An 18,427-nucleotide genomic window follows, 5' to 3' on the forward strand; every position below is an offset into this window, starting at 1 on the left:
CAAAAGGGTTGTCAGGGAAAAAATCGGACCTCTCAGGGACAAAAGTGGGGAATTATGCTTGGAGCCCAAAGAAGTAGGGGAGATCCTAAATGAATACTTTGCGTCGGTATTCACAAAGGAGAGGGATGTGTTGACTGGGAGTGTCTCGGAGGGGAGTGTTGAACTGTTGGAGAAAATCTCCATTACAAAGGGAGGAAGTGTTAGGTTTGTTAGAGAATATAAAGACTGACAAATCCCCAGGGCCTGATGGAATCTATCCAAGGCTGCTCAGGGAGACGAGAGATGAAATCGCTGGGCCTCTGACGCAAATCTTTGTCTCGTCACTGGACGCAGGTGAGGTCCCAGAGGATTGGAGGATAGCTAATGTGGTCCCGTTATTTAAGAAGGGTAGGAAGGATAACCCGGGTAATTATAGGCCGGTGAGCTTGACGTCCATGGTGGGGAAGTTGTTGGAGAAGATTCTTAGAGATAGGATGTATGCACATTTAGAAAGGAATAAACTCATTAACGATAGTCAGCATGGTTTTGTGAGAGGGAGGTCATGCCTCACTAACCTGGTGGAGTTTTTTGAAGAAGTGACCAAAATGGTTGACGAGGGAAGGGCCATGGATGTCATCTATATGGACTTTAGTAAAGCGTTTGACAAAGTCCCTCATGGTAGGCTGGTGAAAAAGGTTGGATCTCATGGGATAAAGGGGGAGGTGGCTAGATGGGTGGAGAACTGGCTTGGTCACAGAAGACAGAGGGTGGTAGTGGAAGGGTCTTTTTCCGGCTGGAGGCCTGCGACTAGTGGTGTTCCGCAGGGCTCTGTATTGGGACCTCTCCTGTTTGTGATTTATATAAATGATCTGGAAGAAGGTGTAACTGGGGTGATCAGTAAGTTTGCGGACGACACAAAATTGGCAGGACTTGCAGATAGTGAGGAGCATTGTCAGAAGCTACAGAAGGATATAGATAGGCTGAAAATTTGGGCAAAGAAATGGCAGATGGAGTTCAATCCTGATAAATGCGAAGTGATGCATTTTGGTAGAAATAATGTAGGGAGGAGCTATACGATAAATGGCAGAACCGTAAAGGGTGTAGATACGCAGAGGGACCTGGGTGTGCAAGTCCACAGATCCTTGAAAGTGACGTCACAGGTGGAGAAGGTGGTGAAGAAGGCATATGGCATGCTTGCCTTTATAGGACGGGGCATAGAATATAAAAGTTGGGGTCTGATGTTGCAGATGTATAGAACGTTGGTTCGGCCACATTTGGAATACTGCGTCCAGTTCTGGTCGCCACACTACCAGAAGGACGTGGAGGCTTTGGAGAGAGTACAGAGGAGGTTTACCAGGATGTTGCCTGGTATGGAGGGACTTAGTTATGAGGAGAGATTGGGTAAACTGGGGTTGTTCTCCCTGGAAAGACGGAGGATGAGGGGAGACTTAATAGAGGTGTATAAAATTATGAAAGGCATAGATAGGGTGAACGGTGGGAAGCTTTTCCCCAGGTCGGTGGTGACGTTCACGAGGGGTCATAGGTTCAAGGTGAAAGGGGGAGGTTTAATACAGATATCAGAAGGACATATTTTACACAGAGGGTGGTGGGGGCCAGGCAAGGTGGTGGAGGCGGACACACTGGGAACGTTTAAGACTTATCTAGACAGCCATATGAACGGAGTGGGAATGGAGGGATACAAAAGAATGGTCTAGTTTGGACCAGGGAGCGGCGCGGGCTTGGAGGGCCGAAGGGCCTGTTCCTGTGCTGTATTGTTCTTTGTTCTTTGTTCTTTATTAGCCCTGCTAAACTCTCCCTCAGTGCACCCGAACAGATGACTAGGGGATTTTCATAGTAACTTAATTGCAGTGTTAATGTGAGGCTACTTGTGACACTAAAAAACAAACTTAAACTTAAATATCAACTGGGGCTTCCTCCCACCCTACTTCGTTTAACTCAATTTTTATTATGTTTCACTCATACTTTGGTCATATTTTAAATAGACGTAGAACATTTCAGACTCAAAAACTTCATACAGTGGATAAATAATGATTATTTAAGAACTTATTAAATTATTTCTACCCTAACAGGGATAGTTTGGGATTTGGAGGTGACACCAGTCCTATCACTCCCTCTGGTGGCCCGTCATGCTCACATCTCAATGTCTCCCCGCCCGCCTGCAGGCGGAACCTTGGGTTTGTTTCTGCGCGGGAGTGCGGATGCCTTTGAGTGTGACACTGCGAGCTGCCGCTTGGTGTGACATTAAAATTGGTTCGGGGGGAATGCGAGGAGCCAGACGGTTAAACGTAATCAGGGTGAGCGGAGGCGAAACATTTTGGTGGGGACTGGGGATTGAGATCTGTGGGCAGGGGTGAAGGGGGCAGATAGGGTTAGGGACGGGACCAGGAGCCATGGTGTTGGACAGGGACTGTGGGGTCAGGGGGTCTGTGAGATTAGCCATGAGTTATGGTTGGGTTACTGAATAAATACCCAGGCATGAAGGATGGTCATGTTAACTCATTTATTTACTATGACCAATCCGCTTTTATTTCTCCCTGACAATCTCTTGCACCAATTTTTCTCCTTGCCTTTTGTATTGAAATCATCAACTCCTGGGAATACAGTTCCAAAAAGCCTGGCTACCCTCTGCTACATGTCTAAATTGCTATTACTGATGTGTAGCTATGGATAGTGAGTGTGAAAAGGTGGTCTAATTGGGGTTGGGAGTATAACAGCTAATTTGTAGCCAGTCTTTTGCCACCCATCTAAAATTCAGTAAATCAGCAGAAACCTGGGACTTTCTTGGTCTAGACAGCGAAGCTACTGATTGGATAAATTCTGTGAATCAGAATTTCATTTTAAAAACAAAATCATCTTATCAATATTGATTCCAAATCCTGCTCTTAAAATTTCCTTGATCTTCATAACTCTTGAGTAGTGAGGAATAGTATATTTAGAGTATTGTGTGCAATTTTGTTCTCCTTTTCTGAGGAAGGATGTTCTTGCTATCGAGGGAGTGCAGCAAAGGTTTACCAGGCTGATGGCGGGACTGATCTATGAGGAGAGATTGACTAGGTTAGGATTTTGCTGGAGTTCAGATGAATGAGGGAGATCTCATAGAGACTTATAAAATTCTAACAAGACTAGATAGGGTAGATACAGGGAGGATGTTCCCGATGGTGGGGGTGTCCAGAACCAGGGGTCACAGTCTGAGGATTCGGGGTAGACCATTTAGGATGAAGGTGAGGAGACATTTCTTCACCCAAAGAGTGAAGAGCCTGTGGCATTCATTACCACAGGAAGTAGTTGATGCCAAAACATTGAATGTGTTCAAGAGGCAGCTGGATATAGCACTTGGGGTGAATGGGATCAAAGGCTATGGGGAGAAAGCAGGATTAGGCTATTGAGTTGGACGATCAGTCATGATCGTAATGAATGGTGGAACAGGCTTGAAGGGCCAAATGGCTTCCTCCTGCTCCTATCTTCTGTGTTTCTATATTTGGGCTTGTGTTAAATTCTACTTGTTTTGAGTGACTGTATGGGAAATATAAGTGCACTTTTAAAATCTGTAGAGGGAGCATGATGATTATTCTGTGTGGACAATACAATGTTTAACTTTTTTTTATTTTTAAGGTAAGAGTTCTCAAACAAACCTGAAAAAATGTATGATGAACCAGAAAAAACCAAACGTTGGGAAGGAGGCTATGAACGGACTTGGTATGTGTTTAAAAATTGAGAATTTCCATGCAATCTTCAATAATTCCACGTGATGTTTAAATCCACCTTTTGCAGGCAGGTGTGAGGCCCATTTAATATCTCATCTGAAAGATTTAGGAAAATTCATCTAAATTAGGGTTACCGTGCATGTATGTGAATTGTACATGTATGTAAATTCAGAACTCTCTGGATGACAAAGGAGAGAGAGATTAAAATGAAGAAGTAAAGGTGTGGTTATGACAGATGTCAGGTGAACAATACAACCGAGAACCTGGCTGAATATAGAAAGTTCAGAGGGGAAATGAAAAAGCAAATGAGAGCAGAATGAAAAGAGATTGACAGCTAATATAAAAGAGAATCCCATATAACAAGTAAAAAGATGGTCAAGGAGAAGTGAGGCTGATTAGGGTCCAAAAAGGAGATTTACGCACTGAGGCATGGGGCATGGCTGAGGCATTAACTGAATACTTTGCACCTGTCTTTACCAAGGAAGAAGATGCTACATAGGCCATGGTGAAAGAGGAGGTAATTCAGACTCTAGAGATGTTTATGATTGGTGAGGTGATACTGGATATGCTGTCTGTACTTAAAGTTGAAAAGGCATCAAGACTGGATGAGATGCATCCAAGGATATTGGGGGATGTGAGAGTGGAAATTGCAGAGGCACTGACCATAATGTTTCAGCCTTCCTTACACTCAGGTTAGTGCCAGAGGACTGGTGAATTGCATATGTTACATCCTTGTTCCAAAAGGGTTGTAAAGGTAAGCCCAGCAACTACAGAGCAGTCAGTTTAACCTCCTGGTGGGGAAGCTTGAGAAAACGTAAGTCCAGACAAAATGAATAGTCACTTGGGCATTGATTAAAGAAAGCCTCATGGATTTGTTACAGGCAAATTGTATTTTCCTAATTGGCTAGAGTTTTTTGATGAGGTAACAGAGGATTGATGAGGGTAATGCTGTTGGTGTGGTATACATCGACTTCCAGAGGCATTTGATAAAATGCCACATAACAGACGTGTGGGTAAAAGAGACAGTAGCAATGTGATTACAAAATTGACCATGTTACAGGAAACAGTCAGTGTTAGGATCCTTGCTATTCTTGGTGTTTATTAAAGACCTAGACTTTGGTATCTTAAGGAAGTGGATCTAGAAATAGTAGATCCATTGACGGTCATTTTCCAAGATTCTTTGGACTCTGGAATGTAAGCCCGCTATTCAAAAAGGGAGGTAGAGCGAAACAGGAACCTATTGGCCAGTGAGCCTAACATTAGTACTGGGGAGGTTGCTGTAGTCCATTATCAAGGATTTCATTGTACAGCATTTGGAAAGCAATGGCATAAACAGACAAAGTCAGCACGATTTACACAAGGGAAATCATGCTTGACAAATCTATTGGAATTCTTTGTGAGGATGTAACTAGTAGAGTTGACGAGGGAGAATCGGCGGATGTGGTTTATTTAGACTTTCAAAATGATTTCGACAAGGTCTCACATAGCAGATTACTATGTAAAGTTAAAGTGAATGGGATTGTGGGTAGTGCCTTGAGATAGATAGAAAATTGGTTAGCAGGCAGGAAGCAAAGAGTTGGAATAAATGGGTCTTTTTCCGATTGGCAGGCAGTGAATAGTGGCGTACACCAGGAATCTGTGCTAGGGCCCCAACTGTTCACGTTGTATATTAATGATTTGGACGAGGGAGCTAAATGTATTATTTCCAAATTTGCAGATGATACAAAATTAGGTGGGAGGGTGAGCTGTGAGGAGGATGCAGAAATGCTTCAACGTGATTTGGACAAGCTGAGTGAGTGGGCAAATGCATGGCAGATTAAGTATAATGCAGATAAATGTGAGGCTATCCATTTCAGTAGCAAATTAGGAAGGGAGCTTATTATTTGAATGGGTGCAAATTGAGAGAGGTGGATACTCAGCGAGACTTTGCTGTTCTCGTGCATAAGTCATGGAAAGTGAGCATGCAGGTACAGCAGGCAGTAAAGAAGGCGAATGGAATGTTGGCCTCCATAGCGAGAGGATTTGAGTATAGGGATATTTTGGTGCAATTGTATAGGGCATTGGTGAGGCCACACCTGGAGTTTTGTGAGCAATTTTGGTGTTCTTATCTGAGGAAGGATGTCCTTGCTATAGAGGGAGTATAACAAAGGTTTACCAGGCCTGATTCTTGGGATGGCAGGTCTGAGGAGAGACTAAATCGGTTAGGATTATGTTAATTGCAGTTTAGAAGAGTGAGAGGGGATCTCATAGAAATTTATAAAATTCTAACAGGATTAGACAGGGTAGATTCAGTAAGAATGTTCCCGATGGTGAGGGCTCCAGAAGTAGGAGTCATAGTTTGAGGATTAAGCATAAACCTTTTAGGACATAGACAGGTTGATTGAATGGACGGACAAGAGGCAGATGAAACTCAATGCAAAGAAGTGTGAAGTGATTCCTTTTGATAGAAAGAAAGATAGAGAGATGATGCAAAATAAAGGGTTCAATTCTAAAGAGGGTCAGGAGTAGAGGCTCTTGGATGTATACGAGCACAGATCATTAGAGGTGGTAAGATAGGTTGAAAGAGTGGTTAATAAAGTATCCTGGACTTTATTAAAATGGACATAGACTATAAAAGCAAAGAAGTTATATTAAACTCATATAAAACACTGGCTTGGCCTCAACTGGAGTATTGCATCCAGTTCTGGGCACCACACCTTAGAAAAGGTGGCGCTGGCGAGAGTGCAAAAAAGATTAATGAGAACAGTCCCAGGGCTGAGGAACTTCAATTATTTAGATAGATTGGAGAGGCTGGGACTGTTTTCCTTGGAGAAGAGAATGTTGAGAGGAGATTTGATAGAAGTAACCAAAATCTTGAGTGGTCGGGGCAGAGTAGGTGGGGAAATAATATTCCCATTGATGGGAGAATTGAGATTGAGAGGGTACAGATTTAAGGTCACTGGCAAAAAAAGCAATGGCGTTGTGAGGAAAAAATGTCTTCATGCAGCAGGTGGTTAGGATCTGGAATGCACTGCCTGAGTGTGTGGTTGAGGCAAGTTCGAATGAGGTATTTGACAGGAAATTGGATTGTTATCTGAAAAGGAAGAATGTACCGGACTATGGGCAGAACCCGGGATTGTGGCACTAGGTAAATTGCTTGTCCGGGGACGCTGCTCAGACGCAACAGGCCAAATGGCTTCCTTTCAAGCTCTAGCAATTAAGTGGTGCACGACCGCCTCAATATTGAATTGAAATGTCAACCTGCATTCTATGCTTGAGTTTACATTTAGGCTTAATTGCACAACTGTATGATTTTGAAGCAATCCTGCTACTAACTGAATAAATAAACATTCATAAGACTTTTACAGTATTTGCTTTTATCAGTTACCCCCATTTTAAATGATTGTAGCCAAATTAGATGATCCTACATACATACAGAATTTGAATGCCCTATCCAGCAAAGTAAAGCTTTGTTTTTGCTTGGATTGTCCTGCAATGATTTGCAAAATTCCTCCTAAATGCCTGTTCCTTTTATTTGCAGGGAAGTCCTTAAAGAAGATGAATCAGGTTCTCTTAAAGCTACTGTTGATGACCTTCTCTTCAAAGAAAAAAGAAAAAGGTAACCAGAGTCCAAATTAGTATATTTTTAATCATTTGAATTGCAATAGCAATTGCAATGAGAATTAATTGTGTACTGTGGAATAAAGCGTGGCCTATCTGCTTGATTCCTGCAAGACTTTGAATCAACACTACAATAAGTGAGAGAACTAAACGTAGCAACAAATCACTGATAAATAGCCAGATAGACCAGTGAATGTGTTTTAATTCTAACAGCAAATAGTGGATTGGCGAATTTGATATTGAATTTAATACCCGGAGGGTGACACAGTGGCATAGTGGTTAGCACTGCTGCCTCACAGTGCCAGGGACCCGGGTTCAAGTCCCGGCTTGGGTCACAGTCCGTGTGGAGTTTGCACATTCTCCCTGTGTCTGCCTGGATTTCCTCCGGATGCTCCGATTTCCTCCCACAGTCCAAAGATGTGCTAGTTAGGTGAGTTGTCCATGCTAAATTCTCCATCTGTGTACCCGAACAGGTGCTGGAGTGTGGCAACTCGAGGATTTTCACAGTAACTTCATTGCAGTGTGACTATAAGCCTACTTGTGACTAATAAATAAACTATTTTAAAACTTTAGTGCAAAGATATGAGGTGAAGATTTAGGTCTTAAGTGATTAAAAAAAAAAGAACCAGATGAATGGAAAGAATTGGGTTCAGAGAACAGAGTTTAAACATGATGGAGTTTTTTTTAGTATATTTTTATTGAAGTTTTTTCATGTTTTACAAATTCTCAAAGATTGGTGCAGTCCAGTAAGATCATTTTCAAATAAGTCCATGTAGGAAGAGACAAAAAAAACCCAACATAGTTAGTTCAGATTATTCATCGCATCCAGCACCTCCCACCATGCAAGTGACAAAAGGATATATTGAAGGATGGGCGGATAACAGGATACAGCCACAGTTGGCTCAGTGGTGTACAACCAAGCTCACAGGATAATGGCAACAGAACCACAGAACTTGCAGAAAGCAAATCTTTGAAGTAGTACTGCCATTGCTTATTCAACCACAAAAAATGCAGGATATTAGCACAGGTAAAATGGTAATTAAACTATCAAGCATTTTCATTCCACATTTGGCTGTGTACCAAAGTATGCTCCCCCCATCCCCAGCCACCTTGGAGGTGCCAACGATACAATACAATGTCGCTTCACAGGATATATAGTCTGTCTGTACCATAACAGGAGTTAATCAGGGATTCAATAACACCAAAACAACTAAAATACAAAAAATACGTTCGAGGGGGTTTTTCCCTTGCATAGGCTCATTTTAACCATAATTGTAAAAAAAGATATCAGGTTAAAAAGTCCACCACTATGTACGCCAGGATTATAAAACAAGATAAAAATCGCACAACTCTCGTACCATATAACCTACATAATGCACTCCTCAGAAATGAGAAGTACATTGCAGGATGCATTCCATTCAGGATTCACCAGGATAACGAGGCTGTGCTGTGGTCCTGGAAGAGAGGACTAAACGTAGCAACAAATCAACCAAGAGGCAGTTGGATGTAGCACTTGGGGTGAATGGGATCAAAGATTATGGGGAAAAGCAGGATTAGGCTATTGAGTTGGATGATCAGCCATGACAGTAATGAATGGCGGAGCAGGCTCGAAGGCCAAATGGCCTCCTCCTGCTCTTATCTTCTATGTTTCTATCATACATCCTTATCAGGATAAAAAACAATATCACAAAATCAGGAATATATTCATCGAGGGAACAAAGTTCAGGATTAATGATGAACTGCAGGATAATATATCCATCTACGGATGCACAACCCACATCGGTTGTGCATCAGGATTAAAAAAAGAGTCGCACCAGAGCTCGCAAAAACACAGCATCATGTGACCCCCCCCCCCAATTTTGACAAAGATTTTGGGGGAAAATGACCTCATCATTTTATTAATTGGAGTAAATACAAAAATGAGCAGGAAATGCTGAACCACCACCACGAACAACAACAAATATTTATATAGCACCTTTTGATGTCATGAAACATTCCAAGGTGCTTCCCAGGAGCATTATAAATCGAAGTAGACACTGAGGGGAGTTTTCCCATCCTCCATGGGAATCGTAGCGGGCAGGGGGTGGACCATGCAAAGGTCTGTTGACCTCGGGTGGGATTTTCCGGTTTTGGGGTGAGCGTGGCCAGATAATCCCACCCTGAACCACATAAGTAGATATTAGGTAGGTGACCAAAAGCTTGGTCAAAGAGGTAGGAGCGTCTTAAAGGAGGAAAGCGAGGTAGAGAGGTGTAGGGAGGGACTTCCAAAGCTTGGTACCTAGGCAACTGAAAGCTATTAGTGGAGCAATTAAGGATTGGGAATACACAAGAAATCAGAATTAGAGAATGCAGGTATCTTGGAGGATTGTTGAGTGGGAGTAAATTATAGAGACAGGGAGGGGAAGCACTGAGGGTTTTAAAAACAAGAATAAGAAATTTAAAATCAAAACATTGCTCAACTGGGAACCAGTGTAGGCCAGTGAACATGGGTGATTCGAGGAATGGGACCTACTGGGTCCAGTTAAGACGTGGACAACACAGTTTTGGATGACCTCCAGTTTACTTAAGGTAGAATGTGGGAGACCAGCCAGGATTGCAATTAAATGAGCCATGTCTGGAGGTAAGCAACACATTGACGAGGATTTCAATAGATGAAGTTTATCTCAGGATCAAATGCGACAACAAAGTTGTGAACTGACCTTTTTAATTTTAAACTGTTGCCAGGGAGAGTTGATAGTCAGGCAATGGAGTTTGGAGCAGGGATCAAAAACAGTGGCTTCAGTCTTCCCAGTATTTAATTGGAGGAAATCTCTGCTCATCCAGCACTGGATATTGGATAAATAGTTTGATAATTTATCAACAGGAACAGGTGATGGTGAGGTAGAGCTGTGTGTCGTCAGAGTACGTGTGAGAACTCCCAAGACCCTATTTACTGATTTTCCAATCAAATTGTCTTGGTTTGCTGTACACGCTACCTATTAAACCCATCACTCGTGCAGACTTAATGGGCCAAAGGGCCTCTTCTGCACTGTATGGTTCTATGATTTTAAAATGAGTCTATTTAGTCAGTGTTCACTGGAGAATCCTGACTTTAATTTGATGTTGTTTTCCTTTAAGTAATCTTGTCTCTCCTTTCTTCTTTAAGAGTATTTGAGCAGCATGGACAGGTTAGACTTGGAATGGTAAGTCACTTACGTTTGTTCTCTAGCTTGTTGCAGCCACTAAAAATGATTAAGTGGATTGTCATAATTTTTTCCTGAAAACAGAATGATATTAAACTGCAGTTTACATACTGTAAAAATGCAGTATTCCTGAAATCCACCCTGCCTCAACTCAGCTGCTTGATGCAACCCTCATTCAAGCATTGTTACATCTAGACTTGACTATCCCAATGTGTTGCTGGCCAGCCTCCCATGTTCTATGTTCTGTAAACTTGAGGTCATTTCAAAACTCTGCTGCCTATGTTCTAACTTACACCACTATCCATCACCCCAGTACTTCTGACTTACCTTGTCTCCTGGTTAAGCAATGCCTCTATTTCAAAATTCTGGTCCTTGTTTTCAAATTGTTTCATAGCCTCTTTCCTCCCTATCTCTGTAGTCTCAGATATTTGTGTTCCTCCAATTCTGGCCATTTTACCATCCCTAATTTTAATCACTCCGCCTATTTGGTGGTTGTGCCTTCAGCTGTGAAGACCCCACCTAAAACTTCCTGCCTAAACCTCTCTGCCACTCACTCTACCTTTTTAAGATGTTCCTCTAAACCTACCGTTTTGATCGAGCTTTTGGTCACCTGCCCTGATATCTCCTGACGTATCTTGTTGTCAAATATTGTTTCGTAATGTTCCTGTGAAGCTTGGAACCTTTCACTACACTAAGGCGCTATGTAAATATGAGTTGTTACTGTTGTAAAATAATCTGCAGGGTGATTTCCCTTATGTTGGTCTTCTAATTTTATAGATGCGCCACTTGTTTGTGATAGTAGACATGTCAAGATCAATGGAAGATCAGGATTTGAAACCGAATCGACTTACCTCAACATTAAAGGTAAATTAAAGGCATTATGTTGGGGACTTCTGATTTTTAAAATTTGTAGATCATATCAATCACTTTCACATTTTAATTGCCCGTTTGATTGGTTCCCCCAACATTGTAACTTTTAAGTATGAAAGCTTCTCCGATTCGTAATTGAAAATACATGTAACGAAAATTACTACTTTTGAGCTTGTGTTTGACTGACTTGTCCTGAGTGAACCACCACCTCCCCATTGCACCTTCTTTTGTATAACTTACCCTGGTGAATTGATTTATTTTATACCAGTGCAATGGGAAAGGTTTGGTTAGCCTAAGAAATTGGGAAGCGATAATATTAATGCCTTTGATTTTCTGATTCAGTTCTTGTTGCTCTACAGATGACCTTTCAGAATTGCCAGATGGCATTTGTGCAGAAGCAGAATTTGATTAGTAGTTGGAAACAAATTATTTGGGTAACTGAAGATTCGACAGACATCGTGTGTGTCTTTTTCTGGGTGGAGGAGGGATAGCATGTTAATTAAAAACATTGCGACTTTTGCTTTTCAAAATTATAATTTTTCCACTTACGTTGGGGTATAATTCGATGACTGGTGATAATCGATGTTTGAAGTCAGACCATAATCAGAATTGTTGGTGTACAAGAAGGATATCGGAGCTGAGCTTAATCCTCTATTTTTTGGTGACACCCAGTCTGAGTACTTTCCAATGCAGGCAGTTATTTATTGATAAGGAACACTAACTCTGGATAACTGACTCCCCCCTTTCTCCCACTGAACACATTATGCTGGATCAATTGTAGCACCCCCATCACTGGCTTGCCTCCAATTAACTAATTCAACACAGAGTTTGTCCAAACCTGAGATCAGCTGCTCTGTGCGGCTAAATAACACATCACGGGTTGTATCTACTACTCAGTAGGGAAACATTGCTTTATTTTCATGAAATTGTTTGCTCGAATGTGAAAGAGAAGGAGTGGAACGTCACATGTCACCCTTCTGGGGCTAAAGATCAAAACTGTGAGGAGCTGAACTCGGGGTGTCTCACTGTTTCCTAGTCACTTGACTGTATTGCTGCAGGTTTTAACTTCTGCTCAGGTATAGTTCTACAGAACTAGAGTGCAGTACCCCCGGTACCTTGCTCAAATGGCCATTTGTCATGGTGATTGTTGTCAAGCTATTTCACAATAAGAGCACCACAGCTGAGCCTGATCCTGGCTTCACCTAACAATCTACACAAATACAGAGGTAACACAGTCCAGAGATTTCTGATCTGTACAGTTCTATATATTAGAGGAGTTTACCTGGTTACGATGTTCTGCTTGGGAGTAGAAAAAGCCAGTTTAAATCTCAATCCAGATCTCCTTTCTTGTAGTTGTCAATATACAGGTTTTCATGCCACTATCAGAAATTTGCAGCAAGGCTGCACGATACTGCTGTTAATGATTATGATTTTTTTGCATCTGCCATACTATTAGCTTTATATTACAGTTTAGCAAGCAAGCAGAAACCATTGGAAATATTCAGCATGTGAGGTGACATCTGAAGAGAGAAATAAAGTTAAAGTTTCATCAATGACCTTTCATTGGAACATGTTTCAGGTGACGAATGGTCATCAGCCTGACGTGTTAACTCTGTTTCTCTAACAACAGATGTTGCCCAGCTACTTCCAGCATTTTCTATTTTCATTTCAGATTTTAGGCATCTGCAGTATTTTACTTTTGAACTATATCAATTTTTTTCTTCCTTTTGCAGCTGCTGGAATACTTTGTAGAAGAATATTTTGATCAAAATCCTATTAGTCAGGTATGAACACAAGCATTTGTGGATCAGGACAAGCTATTCTTTCCTGCGTCATTCTCCTATCTCTCTTCATTCCATCTCTTGAGTTCATCTTATTTATGTAATCTGTCTCCTACCTTGCCCCATTTGCACAAAATCCTGACTACCCAACTTCCCCTTCTGGTCCCCATGCTTATCATATTGTAAGTGGCTCGTCCACCTCACTTTCAAAGCTGTTACCATCACATTTGCCCACAAAGAAGCCACGATTGAGCATGTTTGTCCTTGCAGACCACTGTCCAACTCCAATGTGCCTTACCTTTCCAAAGTCCTTGAATGTGTTCTGCCTCCCTAATTTGCACTCATTTCCTTGGAACGTAGAAACAAGAGTAGGTCGTTCAGCTTTTTAAGCCTATACTATTTGATCTTATCTTTACCTCATCTCCACTTACCTGCCTTTGGTTCATATCCCTTTATATCCTTGCAAAGTGCAAAAATCTGTCTATCTCATTTTTGAAAATATCTGTTGACTCAGAGGGCAGCACATAGCGCAGGAGGGCGGCATGTGGCACAGTGGTTAACACTGCTACTTCACTGCGCCAGGGACCCGGGTTTGATTCCTGGCTTGGGTCACTGCCTGTGTGGAGTTTGCACGTTTTCCCCGTGTCTGTGTGGGTTTCCTCCGGGTGCTCCGGTTTCCTCCCACATTCCGAAAGATGTGCTGGTTAGGTGCATTGACCCGAACAGGTGCCAGACTCTGGCAACTAGGGGAATTTGAAAGTAACTTCATTGCAGTGTTAATGTAAGCCTTACTTGTAACTAATAAATAAACTTTAAAAGAATGACAGGATTTTGGGGAAGAGAGTTTAAGATTGCCCTTATTCACACTTATGAAAAAGCCCTCCCTATTTTTTGCTTAGCTGTAATTTAAAGTTTGTGCCTCCCTCCAGCAGAGGAACCGATTAGCTGTTCCTACATAATTAATTAGATCACTTCTCAACCGTGTGAACTTAAAGGGAGTACGACCCAAACTTCTGCAACCTTACTTTCTAATTTAAACCCTGGTATAATTTTGATGAACGTGTGCATAGGCCAATGTTTAATATGTATCAACTATGTTTACTTCATGTGAAAAAGCGCTGATTTTATTTCCCCCTTCTGGCCACTCTTTCAGATTGAATCAGTTTGTTTGCAAGAATGGTGCCAATCCAAATATTCCAGTGCCCTTATGGTCAATCTCCCATCTTTCATCCTCCGTAAATCTCAGCTTATTGAAAATGCTGTTGCCTGTTTCCTAGCCCACACAAAGTTATGTTCACGCATCATATTTGTGCACTGACTTTCATTGGCTCTCGGACCCTGAACAGCTTAATTTTCATACTCATGTTTAAATCCCTTCATGGGATCACACATATCTGTTTTTGTAAAATCTTCCAATACTCCAACCTTCTGTGCACTTTGCATTCTTCCAAGTCTATTCTTGTGCATTTCCCACTCCCATCGCTCTCCCATTGCTAGCCACGCCTTTAGATATCTCAGGCCTATGCTCTGGAATTCCCTCCCTAACCCTCTGTCTCTCAATCTCTCTTGGCTTCTTTTGAGACCTTCCTTAAAAAACATTGATTTGTCCAAATATTTGCCTTGCCTCATACTTATTTCTTTGGCTTGGTGGCTGTTGTCTGATTACACTCCTGTGAAACATTTTAGGCTTGTTTCTCTATCGAAGCAAGTTGTATTCGAATTAAATGGCCTCGTTGGTGCTGACTCTGGATTTTGTATAACAATTCTAATCCCAGTTTTATGTTCTTTCAATGTGTTCATTATTGTTTTCTCCATGAGGTTATCTAACTACATCTTAAGTTTGTTAATTGACTCTTATATCAATTTGTATTTGCATTTGTAATACATTTTGTAATTTAATAACCTTTTCTGTGTGTGGGGGGGGCTATATCTTTATGCTTATAATAGTTTAATATCATGCCCTAATCAATGGAAATAATTTTGCACTATGCACACTCAAATCTCCTGGTCAGCCTCAGTGCACCACTGGGTGCGGGAAAAGAATTGGAGTTGGACTCTCTCTGTTTTTGTAAAATCTTCCAATACTCCAACCTTCTGTGCACTTTGCATTCATTTCTCACTCGGTGCGGGAAAAGAATTGGAGTTGGACTCTCTCAAATTCTTCCAAACTTTTGAATTTTAGCCCCCAATTCAGTACATTGTGGATTTAAGCCCCATTCCTGAGAGTTGAACACATATATCTAGACTGACACGTCAGTACAATATTGAGGGAGTATTGTCCTATTGGACATTTCTTTAGTGAAACTTTAAACTGAAGATCTGCCTCCTGCCTCAGGTGTATGTTAAATACCTCATGGTACCCATTCTAAGAGGATCAGGGTATCAGACTTTGTATTTGGTCAATACTTAACCCTCAACCCACTTGAATAAAAATATTTTATATATAAAAATATGAACCTCATCATTATGTGGCGTCTTGCTGTGTCACTGCTTTTCCCTACATTCTTTCTTTGCAACACTTCAAAAGTATCTTGTTGACTGTATCATGCTTTTGGATGCCAGAAAGTCATGATGGGCATTTTTTAATGCAAGTTTTTATTTCCATCTTGCTCCTTTTTTGTGAATGTAGTCTTAGGATTTTCATGGCCCTCATCAGAACTCTATTGTCTTATTCCTGGTACCATTCTAATGAATGTATATTGGACTCCTAGTATAATTTTCTTTTGTGCAGAATTTGTGTAATAATATACCATTTGGAATTTTGTTTTACTGAAGTCTTGAATCGGACTGAATAAGTTAAATCAACCATTAAATCAATGGAATTCATTGTATTGCAGAGGCTTAAGTATGTTCTCCTTCTGCCTTACCTCCTGGGTTCAGAAGTGGTTTGTTTCCCCTATGAACCTTTGGACAACGGTCATGATGATTCAGTTGGATGCGTTGCTTGATCAAAGACCTTATGAGAATTAAGTATCCCAGTCAGTTTTTCATGGCTGAAAAATATCAATAGCTAATTGTAATATTTTGATTCTACTTCTAGATTGGTATTGTTACTACAAAAAACAAAAGGGCAGAAAGACTTACTGAACTTGCAGGTAATGTGGTTTATAGTGTACGTGTTATTAAGATGTTATTGAAGTCATTATATGAAGTGTAAAATCAACTGTGGATCATCACAGGATCCCCCCCAACCCCCTGCCTCCCCAAGAATTTTGCACCGCTAGTCTGCATGCACTTCCCTTGATCCATTTTGCCCCAGACCATTTTTCCAGAGACCAGGGTAGTGGGACTACCCGCTTTCAAGCAGCGGGTGCCCTAGTAAGGTAATCAAAAGCCTACTGAGGCAGATTGAAGAAGGATTTTCTGATCATCATCCTGGGGCTCAGAATCCCACAAGACAAGCCTGCCCATTATAAAATTAGATTTAAAAACCTGCTGAGGTGTCAAAAGAGCTGGAACCTGGAACTCAACTCTTCTAATCTTAAGCATATTTCTGTATATCTGCGTACTTTGTGAATTTAATTTTTGAAATATGCCTCTTGAACATTTATTAGCAGATTGCATTTAATCCACTTGAACTCATAATTATACAGTGTGTTTCAGAAAGATCAATATCTGATTCGGTCAGCTTTTATGTACATTCCCAGAATCGTTTTGCTTCCAATTATTTCTTCAAATTTGGTAATGCGTAGTACATTTGTGTCCTGTCAGAGTTATTAGGGCAAATTACATAAAGTATTATGACACTCTTTGACCCAGAAGCAGTACAGTAAGGAAAATTTGTAATTTTTTGTAGAATGTCTGTTAAGTCTAATTGTTTTTGAGCAACTTTTTCAAACAAACATCCTTAAGAGCTTGTGTCAGTTGTAAAGGGATCAATTGTAATTTTGTTGGATAATACTGGTCCATGTGACCTGGCAACCCTTGACCTGGAGCCCTGTGACCTGACATAAAGAAGAGCCAAGCGCAGGAGAGCTGGAGGATGAAGACAATCAGGACACAGATGCAGGCACAAAGAGAAAGCAGAATGAGGAATGCAGAATTTATGTAGAGAGGCCTGCAAAGCTCTACAAAAAGCTAAATATTCTGTTTGGCAGCAATAAGAAAAATAAAATTCCAGAAACTGTTGGGGGGACGTGATGTACAAGCGAGCTAAAAGGGATCGAGTCCTTAAAAAGTAGTGTGAATAGCTCAGGCATACGAAACAGCTGAGGGTTTGTATCAGAGGGTAAGATTATGAAACACGTGTTGTTTGGTCAGTTGAAAAGGAACTCTGGAAAGTCATACTATCGAGACTAACGTGACCTGAGTAAGGGAGGCTTGGGAGCTGTGCATCGTATCGATGCTAACCATATCCAGGGACCCCAGATGGAATATGTCCGCCACTAAATACAACCTGAAGGTTGGACTTGGAAAAACTATGTGATAGCACGTGGTGCCACATTGTGTGAGGAGTAGTCTGTAGCTTGTGATGATGTAAGACTTATTTTGTTTGTTTGCCTATTAATTTATGTTTATTCTGATTTGTGTTAAAGTAAAAAAATTAGAAAAAGTAAAATCTTGTTGGTCATTTATTTTGGGGTTGTTTGGTGAATTTGGTTATTTTGGTTTATGGTTTCACCACTGGGATTCCATACATAGTAGACACATGTTTCACTTAAAAATAAAATGAATTGAGCAGGTTATCTTCCAGGCACCACTTCTATTATGTTAATGTTTTAACTTAGAAGAAATTTGTTCTTAAGTCTGGTGTACTGTGATCGCCTCAGCTGATAATACTGGACTAGTCAGATCCCAGGGTGGAACCTGGTTTGCTGGGTTCTAACTTTTATATTTTGTATAGAAATGTGGAGGGCAGCTACTGAACAGAGTCACTGCTGATGAAGCTTTATCAAAAAGTAAAACATTTATTAAACAAGAAAAGATGAGCTATATTACACTACTCTTTCACCCGAACTATGCCCTTACAGATATATGCCGATTTGTAAGGATAGCACAAGTTACAAAAACTACCTTGTGCTCCAATGTTCACAGTAACTACACAGTCCATGTAAATGGGCAACCTGTGGTCAGATACATCACACTCTGAAACCAGAAGCAGATGCAATGGAACTCCCCCCAGACACTTGGCATGTTGTGAGCTAAGTGGTCTTTTAACTTGGCTTCCAATCTCCACTTCAGAAGAATTCACCTTGGAATTCCTTCCCATACTATGCTTTTACTTGGATATCTTTAACAATGGTCCACAATCAATGTTTCAGCCTCTCCTGATATTCTTCTCCCTTGGATT

General features: G+C 41.0%; 1 protein-coding gene across 2 annotated transcripts in view; it reads left to right on the plus strand.

Moving 5' to 3' along the window:
* Positions 1-2,219: 2,219 nt before the first annotated feature.
* gtf2h2 (general transcription factor IIH, polypeptide 2) overlaps positions 2,220-18,427 on the plus strand; it is a 30,730-nt gene continuing 14,522 nt past the window's right edge. Inside the window, exons 1-7 of one of the 2 annotated variants that reach the window (XM_078214877.1) lie at positions 2,220-2,294; positions 3,613-3,696; positions 7,225-7,302; positions 10,450-10,486; positions 11,264-11,350; positions 13,090-13,140; positions 16,178-16,232. In XM_078214877.1, the coding sequence (XP_078071003.1) occupies positions 3,641-3,696; positions 7,225-7,302; positions 10,450-10,486; positions 11,264-11,350; positions 13,090-13,140; positions 16,178-16,232 (364 nt within the window). In that variant the 5' untranslated portion in view covers positions 2,220-2,294; positions 3,613-3,640. Of the gene's footprint in view, positions 2,295-2,326; positions 3,222-3,612; positions 3,697-7,224; positions 7,303-10,449; positions 10,487-11,263; positions 11,351-13,089; positions 13,141-16,177; positions 16,233-18,427 lie in introns of those variants that run through there. The other variant, XM_078214878.1, reaches the window with a different exon arrangement.

This window comes from Mustelus asterias, chromosome 6 (genome assembly GCF_964213995.1).
Source record: "Mustelus asterias chromosome 6, sMusAst1.hap1.1, whole genome shotgun sequence".
Taxonomy (NCBI): domain Eukaryota; kingdom Metazoa; phylum Chordata; class Chondrichthyes; order Carcharhiniformes; family Triakidae; genus Mustelus; species Mustelus asterias.